The sequence below is a fragment of the Salmo salar genome, unplaced genomic scaffold (assembly GCF_905237065.1).
Source record: "Salmo salar unplaced genomic scaffold, Ssal_v3.1, whole genome shotgun sequence".
Classification (NCBI taxonomy): domain Eukaryota; kingdom Metazoa; phylum Chordata; class Actinopteri; order Salmoniformes; family Salmonidae; genus Salmo; species Salmo salar.
Genome location: NW_025548618.1, coordinates 1 through 12,500, shown reverse-complemented (window position 1 = coordinate 12,500; position 12,500 = coordinate 1). Strand labels below are relative to the sequence as shown.

At 38.0% G+C, this 12,500-nt stretch overlaps 2 protein-coding genes across 2 annotated transcripts in view; both read right to left on the bottom strand.

Annotated features, from left to right (window-relative positions):
• Nucleotides 1-1,216, bottom strand: part of LOC123733176 (B-cell receptor CD22-like) — a 1,778-nt gene extending 562 nt beyond the window's left edge. The window contains exons 1-3 of the mRNA XM_045712572.1: nt 695-1,216; nt 223-555; nt 1-111 (exon numbers count right to left, since the gene is read on the bottom strand). The exon at nt 1-111 is cut by the window's left edge and continues 105 nt beyond it. Coding sequence (XP_045568528.1) covers nt 1-111; nt 223-555; nt 695-884 — 634 coding nt within the window. The 5' untranslated portion in view covers nt 885-1,216. The remainder of the gene's footprint in view (nt 112-222; nt 556-694) is intronic.
• Nucleotides 1-2,804, bottom strand: part of LOC123733174 (B-cell receptor CD22-like) — a 56,914-nt gene extending 54,110 nt beyond the window's left edge. Inside the window, exon 1 of the mRNA XM_045712570.1 lies at nt 2,485-2,804. Within this exon, the coding sequence (XP_045568526.1) occupies nt 2,485-2,674 (190 nt within the window). The 5' untranslated portion in view covers nt 2,675-2,804. The remainder of the gene's footprint in view (nt 1-2,484) is intronic.
• Between the last annotated feature and the right edge of the window lie 9,696 nt (nt 2,805-12,500).

Genomic DNA, 12,500 nt, shown 5'->3' with positions numbered 1-12,500 from the left:
TCTGTCCATTCCTGTACCAGATGTAGGTGTGGTTGTCAGTCAGAGTACAGGTGGTGATACAGGTCAGTGTCTTCTGTCCCTCTGCAGCAGGAGTCACCTTCACCTGCAGACCTGAAACAATATGTATAAAACCACATACACCTCTGTGTTAACAGGATGGTTCATTTATTTTCTCCTGTAATTCAATATGATTTACAGTTGTATCATACAGTGTAGTATTACCTGTGACAGACAGAGTTGTTCCTGGGAAACTATGACCCCATTCAACGTTGTATGTTTTAAAAGTGAAGCGATACTCAGCTGAGTCCTCCTCTCTCAGATCTGTGATTCTCAGGGTGAAGGGACCTCTGTATGTTCCAGTGTACTTCACACGACCTGTATACCCTGGGTCTCTGGTTAGGTCTTCAGGGGTCGACTTATCACTTCTAAACCAGAATGTTGATGTGGTGGAATAATAACCAACATAAGTACAGGATATGTCCACTGTTGACCCCTTCAAGACACAGATTCTCCTCTTGGTGTAAGTTACTCTGCTGCAGTCCTGATCCTGAACACCTGAAACACAGTGACATAACAAGAGGACAACTGGATTATATTCTCAGTTCTTTCTAGAAATGATAACAGTTCTAATATTACATAGTGAAACCAACACACACAGAGGTTGTACGGTATTGTTAATTAAAGAAACACTCACACACTGCAGGAGAGTGGAGATCCTCATGGCCTTTTACAGTACAGGAGTAACTGTCGTCATAGTTACTGAAGACTGAGTATTTGTACTGGGGGGAGGTGCTCTCATCTAGATGTTGTCCATTCTTGTACCAGATGTAGGTGGGGTTACCAGTCAGAGTACAGGTGGTGATACAGGTCAGAGTCTTCGACATTGCCCACCGTGGTGGAGTCACCTTCACCTGCAGAGCTGGAGTAGATCACAACATTAAAACCCTGAATCACCTGTTCATAGTTTAATCACATGATGCAAGACATTCTCATACTAATTTCATTCTTCAATCTATTTCATACATACAAATCCAATTTCTAGACCGAAATGGACAGTAGATATTAATTCAACAGACTAGCAGTATAAAGCATGTAACTGTACCTGTTAGAGACAGAGTGACTCCAGGATCACCAGTATATAGAATGTTACTGTACCTGTAACAGACAGAGTGACTCCAGGATCACCAGTATATAGAATGTTACTGTACCTGTTACAGACAGAGTGACTCCATGATCCCCAGTATATAGAATGTTACTGTACCTGTGACAGACAGAGTGACTCCAGGATCACCAGTATATAGAATGTTACTGTACATTTTACAGACAGAGTGACTCCAGGATCACCAGTATATAGAATGTTACTGTACCTGTTACAGACAGAGTGACTCCAGGATCACCAGTATATAGAATGTTACTGTACCTGTTACAGACAGAGTGACTCCAGGATCACCAGTATATAGAATGTTACTGTACCTGTGACAGACAGAGTGACTCCAGGATCACCAGTATATAGAATGTTACTGTACCTGTTACAGACAGAGAGACTCCAGGATCACCAGTATATAGAATGTTACTGTACCTGTTACAGACAGAGTGACTCCAGGATCACCAGTATATAGAATGTTACTGTACCTGTTACAGACAGAGTGACTCCAGGATCACTAGTATATAGAATGTTACTGTACCTTTTACAGACAGAGTGACTCCAGGATCACCAGTATATAGAATGTTACTGTACCTGTTACAGACAGAGTGACTCCAGGATCACCAGTATATAGAATGTTACTGTACCTGTTACAGACAGAGTGACTCCAGGATCACCAGTATATAGAATGTTACTGTACCTGTTACAGACAGAGTGACTCCAGGATCACCAGTATATAGAATGATACTGTACCTGTGACAGACAGAGAGACTCCAGGATCATCAGTATATAGAATGTTACTGTAACTGTGATAGACAGAGTGACTCCAGGATCACCAGTATATAGAATGTTACTGTACCTGTAACAGACAGAGTGACTCCAGGATCACCAGTATATTTCCTTCCAGTCTGATCTGTTATAAATCTGAACTTGTACGTAGCTGAGTCTTTCTCTCTCAGGTCTGTGATTCTCAGGTTGTGACCATTCTTCTTATCCCCATGATACTCCAGACGACCTGCATACTCTGGGTTCTGACCTAGATCTTCAGGTTCTACACCAGTCCCCCATTTAGTGAACCAGAATGTTGATGTGGTGGAATAATAACCAACATAAGTACAGGATATGTCCACTGTTGACCCCTTCAAGACACAGATTCTCCTCTTGGTGTAAGTTACTCTGCTGCAGTCCTGATCCTGAACACCTGAAACACAGTGACATAACAAGAGGACAACTGGATTATATTCTCAGTTCTTTCTAGAAATGATAACAGTTCTAATATTACATAGTGAAACCAACACACACAGAGGTTGTACGGTATTGTTAATTAAAGAAACACTCACACACTGCAGGAGAGTGGAGATCCTCATGGCCTTTTACAGTACAGGAGTAACTGTCGTCATAGTTACTGAAGACTGAGTATTTGTACTGGGGAGAGGTGCTCTCATCTAGATGTTGTCCATTCTTGTACCAGATGTAGGTGGGGTTACCAGTCAGAGTACAGGTGGTGATACAGGTCAGAGTCTTCGACATTGCCCACCGTGGTGGAGTCACCTTCACCTGCAGAGCTGGAGTAGATCACAACATTAAAACCCTGAATCACCTGTTCATAGTTTAATCACATGATGCAAGACATTCTCATACTAATTTCATTCTTCAATCTATTTCATACATACAAATCCAATTTCTAGACCGAAATGGACAGTAGATATTAATTCAACAGACTAGCAGTATAAAGCATGTAACTGTACCTGTTAGAGACAGAGTGACTCCAGGATCACCAGTATATAGAATGTTACTGTACCTGTTACAGACAGAGAGACTCCAGGATCACCAGTATATAGAATGTTACTGTACCTGTGACAGACAGAGAGACTCCAGGATCACCAGTATATAGAATGTAACTGTACCTGTTAATAACAGAGAGACTCCAGGATCACCAGTATATAGAATGTTACTGTACCTGTAACAGACAGAGTGACTCCAGGATCACTAGTATATAGAATGTTACTGTACCTGTGACAGACAGAGAGACTCCAGGATCACCAGTATATAGAATGTTACTGTACCTGTTACAGACAGAGTGACTCCAGGATCACCAGTATATAGAATGTTACTGTACCTGTAACAGACAGAGTGACTCCAGGATCACCAGTATATAGAATGTTACTGTACCTGTTACAGACAGAGTGACTCCATGATCCCCAGTATATAGAATGTTACTGTACCTGTGACAGACAGAGTGACTCCAGGATCACCAGTATATAGAATGTTACTGTACATTTTACAGACAGAGTGACTCCAGGATCACCAGTATATAGAATGTTACTGTACCTGTTACAGACAGAGTGACTCCAGGATCACCAGTATATAGAATGTTACTGTACCTGTTACAGACAGAGTGACTCCAGGATCACCAGTATATAGAATGTTACTGTACCTGTGACAGACAGAGTGACTCCAGGATCACCAGTATATAGAATGTTACTGTACCTGTTACAGACAGAGAGACTCCAGGATCACCAGTATATAGAATGTTACTGTACCTGTTACAGACAGAGTGACTCCAGGATCACCAGTATATAGAATGTTACTGTACCTGTTACAGACAGAGTGACTCCAGGATCACTAGTATATAGAATGTTACTGTACCTTTTACAGACAGAGTGACTCCAGGATCACCAGTATATAGAATGTTACTGTACCTGTTACAGACAGAGTGACTCCAGGATCACCAGTATATAGAATGTTACTGTACCTGTTACAGACAGAGTGACTCCAGGATCACCAGTATATAGAATGTTACTGTACCTGTTACAGACAGAGTGACTCCAGGATCACCAGTATATAGAATGATACTGTACCTGTGACAGACAGAGAGACTCCAGGATCATCAGTATATAGAATGTTACTGTAACTGTGATAGACAGAGTGACTCCAGGATCACCAGTATATAGAATGTTACTGTACCTGTAACAGACAGAGTGACTCCAGGATCACCAGTATATTTCCTTCCAGTCTGATCTGTTATAAATCTGAACTTGTACGTAGCTGAGTCTTTCTCTCTCAGGTCTGTGATTCTCAGGTTGTGACCATTCTTCTTATCCCCATGATACTCCAGACGACCTGCATACTCTGGGTTCTGACCTAGATCTTCAGGTTCTACACCAGTCCCCCATTTAGTGAACCAGACGGTTGATGTGACTGTACCACTGGGATATCTGATAGAGCAGGACAGCTCCACTGTTGACCCCTCCAAGACACAGATACTCTGAGTGGTGTAAGTCACACTCCAGCCATACTGACCCAGTACCACTGAAACACAGTCACACAACACAATGGTATCAGAATGAAGACAAGGTCTATTGGCTCACACTGAAGGTAGGGTTTGTCCACTCTTTGTTGCCATAGTTCCTGATTTGAGTGTGAATGGAAACCACAGATAAGCATCACTCAGTGAGGTGTGAAAGATAACTATTTAAGTGAAGTGGAGACTCCTAACAGAACACACCAGAATAACATTATGATTCTTATCCTTTTAGAAATGTCTGTAGATTATTAAACAGAGCAACTAAAAGATAAGAATGAGACCATACCTGCTACAGACCAGAGAAAGACCACCAATACACTTCCTGCTGTTCTCAAGGCCATTGTTGCATCTCCCACCCTGCAGTCTTAGAAACATAAACAACAACTCACTCTATAGCTGGTGAATAACTACATACATACCATCAGGGGCAGCAGGTAGGGCTCTAGTCAAATGTAGTGCACTCTATAGGGAATATGGTGTCATTTGGGATGCAATATAACAACACATCATCACCACAGCCTTGAGTGGATGGTGTGTAAATAACATCATTATAATAGTTTGGTAATATGGTCGGTGTCAGCGGTATCGGCAGGTATCCTAGTGGTTAAGAACATTGGGCCAGTAACTGAAACATTGCTGGTTCAAATCCCCGACCTGGCAAGGTGGAAAAATCTGCCAATTTGAGCAAGGCAGTTACCACCAGGTTGAATGATAGCTCCTATCCCCAAGCTGTGAGGCTAAACAACAAGTCACACATACCTTTTATATCATCATTATATGATAGTGTCTGTATTCACAAAGTATCTCAGAGTAGGATCTAAGGATTAGTTTCCCATTTAGATCATATTTATATGGACCAGCAGGACCTGATCCTAGATCAGCACTCCAAGTCTGAGACCCTTGAGTACATGACTTATGGCTAAAAACAAACAACTATATTTCAAGATATCAAGAGTACTTACAGACTGAAGGGGAGAGGTCTTGTACAGTGAGTCAACTGACTGGTAGTGAGTGGGAACTGCTAGTAAGTGTCAGTTCTGTGGTTGATACATACAGTCGTATGAAAAAGTTTGGCCACCCCTCTGAGGCTGAATAATAATTGACTCTGTCGTCACAGAAAATGATCACAGTGGCATGCCATTCATTTTCTAATAAAAGCTGAGTACTGGGGTATTATCCAGACAAAGATTTTTAGTGTAGCAATATTAAGTTGTATGAAATTAAATCATATGTGAAAAATAGGCTATGCAAAAATGTGGGCACCCTTGTCATTCTGTTGATTTGAATACCTGTAACTACTTAGCACTGATTAATTGGAACACAATTGGTTTGGTGAGCTCATTAAGCCTTGAACTTCATAGACAAGTGCATCCAATCATGAGAAAAGGTATTTAAGGTGGCCAATTGCAAGTTGTTGTTCTCTTTGACTCTCCTCTGAAGAGTGGCAACATCGGGGCCTCAAAACAACTCTCAAATGACCTGAAAACAAAGATTGTTCAACATTATGGTTTAGAGGAAGGCTACAAAAAGCTATCGCAGAGATGTAAGCTGTCAATGTCCACTGTGAGAAACATAGTGAGGAAATGGAAGACCACAGGCACAGTTCTTGTTAAGGCCAGAAGTGGCAGGCCAAGTAAAATATCAGTGAGGCAAAGGCGAAGGATGGTGAGAACGGTCAAAAACAGCCCACAGACCACCTCCAAAGACCTACAACATCATCTTGCTGCAGATGGTGTCACTGTGCATCGTTCAACAATTCAGCGCACTTTGCACAAGGAGAAGCTGTATGGGAGAGTGATGCGGAAGAAGCCTTTTCTGCACACACGCATACAAATAGAGTCGCTTGAGGTATGCAAACGCACATTTGGACAAGCCAGCTTCATTTTGGAATAAGGTGCTGTGGACTGATGAAACAAAGATTGAGTTATTTGGTCATAACAAGGGACGTTATGCATGGCGGCAAAAGAACACAGCGTTCCAAGAAAAGCACTTGCTACCCACAGTAAAATTTGGTGGGGGTTCCATCATGCTGTGGAGCTGTGTGGCCAGTGCCGGTACTGGGAATCTTGTTAAAGTTGAGGGTCACATGGATTCCACCCAATATCAGCAGATTCTTGGGAATAATGTTGAAGAATCAGTCACAAAGTTGAAGTTACGCCGGGGCTGGATATTTCAACAAGACAACGACCCAAAACACTGCTCAAAATCTACCCGGGCATTTATGCAGAGGAACAAGTACAATGTTCTGGAATGGCCATTCCAGTCCCCAGACCTGAATATCATTGAGAATCTGTGGGATGATTTGAAGCGGGCTGTCCATGCTCGAAAACCATCAAACCTAACTGAACTGGAGATGTTTTGGAAGGAGGAATGGTCCAAGATACCTTCATCCAGAATCCACACACTCATTAGAGGCTATAGGAAGCATCTAGAGGCTGTTATTTTAGCAAAAGGAGACTCTACTAAATATTGATGCGATTTCTCTATTGGGGTGCTGTCACGATTCCCTCCGACGGTGGCGCCCCCCTCCTGCTCGGGTGGCGCTCGGCGGTCGTCGTCACCGGCCTATTAGCTGCCACTGATTCCCTTTTGCTTTTCCCTTTTTTTTATTTTAGACACCTGTGGTCAATTAGCCATTAGAGGGGCTATTTAGGTTAGCTGGCCCGCTCCTTGTTGTGCGGGATTAATTGTTGTTATCGACTGTCTTGTTCGTGTCGGCTTGGCATTGTCGCACCTTGTATTTATTCCCCTGTGTTTGGGAACTTTGTTTTCTTCCTTCAAAGTGTTATTAAAAACACCACTCCCTGTGCTCGTTGCTTCCTGCGCCTCATTCCTACAAACACGACTACCAACGCCGTTACAGGTGCCCAAATTTATGCACCTGTCTAATTTTGTTTTGATGCATATTGCACATTTTCTGTTAATCCAATAAACCTCATTTCACTACTGAAATATTACTGTGTCCATCAGTTATTTGATAGATCAAAATGAAATTGCTGATCCAAACACCCAATTATTTATAAATGGAAATCATGGAAATTGTCAGGGGTGCCCAAACTTTTTCATACGACTGTATTTAAAGTAGTCAGAACACAAGTAGCTGATAAAGAGGAAGGAAAGGACAGTTCTGTAAGACATTAACATGCATGACGTGCAGAAAAGCACGTCAGAATAGTGTTTACTATAACCTACTATTTAGAATGTTTATAATATCTTAGAATGTGTTTACTATAACCTACTATTTGGAATGTTTATAATATCTTAGAATGTGTTTACTATAGTCTACTATTTGGAATGTTTATAATATCTTAGAATGTGTTTACTATAACCTACTATTTGGAATGTTTATAATATCTTAGAATGTGTTTACTATAGCCTACTATTTGTAATGTTTACAAAATCTTAGAATGTGTTTACTATAGTCTACTATTTGGAATGTTTATAATATCTTAGAATGTGTTTACTATAGTCTACTATTTGGAATGTTTATAATATCTTAGAATGTGTTTACTATAGCCTACTATTTGGAATGTTTATAATATCTTAGAATGTGTTTACTATAGCCTACTATTTGGAATGTTTATAATATCTTAGAATGTGTTTACTATAGCCTACTATTTAGAATGTTTATAATATCTTAGAATGTGTTTACTATAGCCTACTATTTGGAATGTTTATAATATCTTAGAATGTGTTTACTATAGCCTACTATTTAGAATGTTTATAATATCTTAGAATGTGTTTACTATAGTCTACTATTTGGAATGTTTATAAAATCTTAGAATGTGTTTACTATAGCCTACTATATGGAATGTTTATAATATCTTAGAATGTGTTTACTATAGCCTACTATTTGGAATGTTTATAATATCTTAGAATGTGTTTACTATAGTCTACTATTTGGAATGTTTATAATATCTTAGAATGTGTTTACTATAGTCTACTATTTAGAATGTTTATAAAATCTTAGAATGTGTTTACTATAGCCTACTATATGGAATGTTTATAATATCTTAGAATGTGTTTACTATAGCCTACTATTTGGAATGTTTATAATATCTTAGAATGTGTTTACTATAGTCTACTATTTGGAATGTTTATAATATCTTAGAATGTGTTTACTATAGTCTACTATTTAGAATGTTTATAATATCTTAGAATGTGTTTACTATAGCCTACTATTTGGAATGTTTATAATATCTTAGAATGTGTTTACTATAACCGGCTATTTGGAATGTTTATAATATCTTAGAATGTGTTTACTATAGTCTACTATTTGGAATGTTTATAATATCTTAGAATGTGTTTACTATAGTCTACTATTTAGAATGTTTATAATATCTTAGAATGTGTTTACTATAGCCTACTATTTGGAATGTTTATAATATCTTAGAATGTGTTTACTATAACCGGCTATTTGGAATGTTTATAATATCTTAGAATGTGTTTACTATAGCCTACTATATGGAATGTTTATAATATCTTAGAATGTGTTTACTATAGCCTACTATTTGGAATGTTTATAATATCTTAGAATGTGTTTACTATAGTCTACTATTTGGAATGTTTATAATATCTTAGAATGTGTTTACTATAGTCTACTATTTAGAATGTTTATAAAATCTTAGAATGTGTTTACTATAGCCTACTATATGGAATGTTTATAATATCTTAGAATGTGTTTACTATAGCCTACTATTTGGAATGTTTATAATATCTTAGAATGTGTTTACTATAGTCTACTATTTGGAATGTTTATAATATCTTAGAATGTGTTTACTATAGTCTACTATTTAGAATGTTTATAATATCTTAGAATGTGTTTACTATAGCCTACTATTTGGAATGTTTATAATATCTTAGAATGTGTTTACTATAACCGGCTATTTGGAATGTTTATAATATCTTAGAATGTGTTTACTATAGTCTACTATTTGGAATGTTTATAATATCTTAGAATGTGTTTACTATAGTCTACTATTTAGAATGTTTATAATATCTTAGAATGTGTTTACTATAGCCTACTATTTGGAATGTTTATAATATCTTAGAATGTGTTTACTATAACCGGCTATTTGGAATGTTTATAATATCTTAGAATGTGTTTACTATAACCTACTATTTGGAATGTTTATAATATCTTAGAATGTGTTTACTATAGTCTACTATTTGGAATGTTTATAATATCTTAGAATGTGTTTACTATAACCTACTATTTGGAATGTTTATAATATCTTAGAATGTGTTTACTATAGCCTACTATTTGTAATGTTTACAAAATCTTAGAATGTGTTTACTATAGTCTACTATTTGGAATGTTTATAATATCTTAGAATGTGTTTACTATAGTCTACTATTTGGAATGTTTATAATATCTTAGAATGTGTTTACTATAGCCTACTATTTGGAATGTTTATAATATCTTAGAATGTGTTTACTATAGCCTACTATTTGGAATGTTTATAATATCTTAGAATGTGTTTACTATAGCCTACTATTTAGAATGTTTATAATATCTTAGAATGTGTTTACTATAGCCTACTATTTGGAATGTTTATAATATCTTAGAATGTGTTTACTATAGCCTACTATTTAGAATGTTTATAATATCTTAGAATGTGTTTACTATAGTCTACTATTTGGAATGTTTATAAAATCTTAGAATGTGTTTACTATAGCCTACTATATGGAATGTTTATAATATCTTAGAATGTGTTTACTATAGCCTACTATTTGGAATGTTTATAATATCTTAGAATGTGTTTACTATAGTCTACTATTTGGAATGTTTATAATATCTTAGAATGTGTTTACTATAGTCTACTATTTAGAATGTTTATAAAATCTTAGAATGTGTTTACTATAGCCTACTATATGGAATGTTTATAATATCTTAGAATGTGTTTACTATAGCCTACTATTTGGAATGTTTATAATATCTTAGAATGTGTTTACTATAGTCTACTATTTGGAATGTTTATAATATCTTAGAATGTGTTTACTATAGTCTACTATTTAGAATGTTTATAATATCTTAGAATGTGTTTACTATAGCCTACTATTTGGAATGTTTATAATATCTTAGAATGTGTTTACTATAACCGGCTATTTGGAATGTTTATAATATCTTAGAATGTGTTTACTATAGTCTACTATTTGGAATGTTTATAATATCTTAGAATGTGTTTACTATAGTCTACTATTTAGAATGTTTATAATATCTTAGAATGTGTTTACTATAGCCTACTATTTGGAATGTTTATAATATCTTAGAATGTGTTTACTATAACCGGCTATTTGGAATGTTTATAATATCTTAGAATGTGTTTACTATAGTCTACTATTTGGAATGTTTATAATATCTTAGAATGTGTTGCCTTGCCCCTCTCAGTTCTACATGGAACAGGTCAAAGTTCTATATATTTATTATTATTTATCTAAGCCTTTTTTTACCAGGTAGGTTGACTGAGAACACATTCTCATTTACAGCAACAACCTGGGGAATATTTAAAAGGGGGATGAATGAGCCAATTCAAATCTGGGGATGATTAGGTGGCATGAGGGCCAGATTGTGAATTTTAGCAGTGGACACCAGGGTTAACACCCCTACTCTTACAATAAGTGCCATGCGATCTTTAGTGACAACAGAGAGTCAGGACACCCGTTTAACATCCCATCCAAAAGACAGCACCCTACACAGGGCAATGTCCCCAATCACTACCATGGGGCATTGGGATGTATATTTTTAGACAAGAGGAAAGAGTGCCTCCTTCTGGCTCTCCAATACCACTTCCAGTAGCTTCTGGTCTCCCATCCAGGGACTGACCAGGGTGAACGCTGCTTAGCTTCAGAAGCAAGCTAGCAGTGGGATGCAGGGTGGTATGCTGCTAACAGTTGGCCAGTTCCATGGACTTGTAAGTAAGCATTTCATGGTAAGGTCTACACCTTTCATTAGATTTTACTTCTATTCTACAAACCCATTCAATTTACACTCCTCATCAGCTGTATCAAAGTGGTACTGAAGGTTCCAGTGTTCTAGACTAGAGATCTCCCTACTGGCATCTCAACATTACTGCACCATCCTAATAATCATGTCCTCAATAATGTTGGGCTAATAACAACATAACAAACTGACAATACATCAGATAGAATGGTGAAACACATCACTGGCTACTTGACAAAGTCACATTGAAGCACACAAACACATGTTTGTAGTAGTACACCATGCCACTGTCATTCTGTTACACTGACTGCGTCCTAAATGACACCATAATCCCTATATAGTGCACTACCTTTGACCAGAGCCCTATGGGCCTGGTATGACTGTGTGCGTTTGCATGCCCTCTCAACTTGACTGGCCTGCAGCCCTGTCAATCACCCTTTGCACCCGCTGTTCATCCAACCAATCAGGGTGCTTGGATGCGCTGCAGGACACCGCCTCCCCTCACCTTTAGTTAGTGCACGGCATCGTCAGTCTTGAGAAGAAGTGTTGTGTTGCTGACAGACTTTTGACATGCAGTTCCTTACTGAAGTGTGAGACCAGCGAATATAACCACGCAACAATATAAAACATCTTCAAATGGAAACAGCTGTGTCTGCATGTATGTGGTGGTGGTGACCATCAAGAGTAGAGTGACGGGTCTCAACACCATGTTCTGACCAGACAGCACTATAGTGGACAGAACCTAAAACAATCATCATTATGTACGAAGCGGGTCTCGGCATTGTCAGCTAACCGCTCAGATGAGATCCAGCTGTGTATACATGTAAAAACGGTCTGGATGACCTCTACTAATCCCTAGGTACTGACTCAGGAATGTGTGAAGGACCACAGGGATGTCTGACAAAGAGTTGTTATTGTGACCACAACAAGGCCCTCCGGTTCACTTTGGGTTCTTATACAACAGGGTTTCTAGGAGGAAAGAGATACATGGAAATAGAATTAAACCTTCTCTCCAGCTGCTTCTTACCCGTTGTGCATTTTGTCCCTTCCTGCCTCCAGGCCAGGATGATTACATCATGCAGTCCATGCATCTGTTCAACAACGTC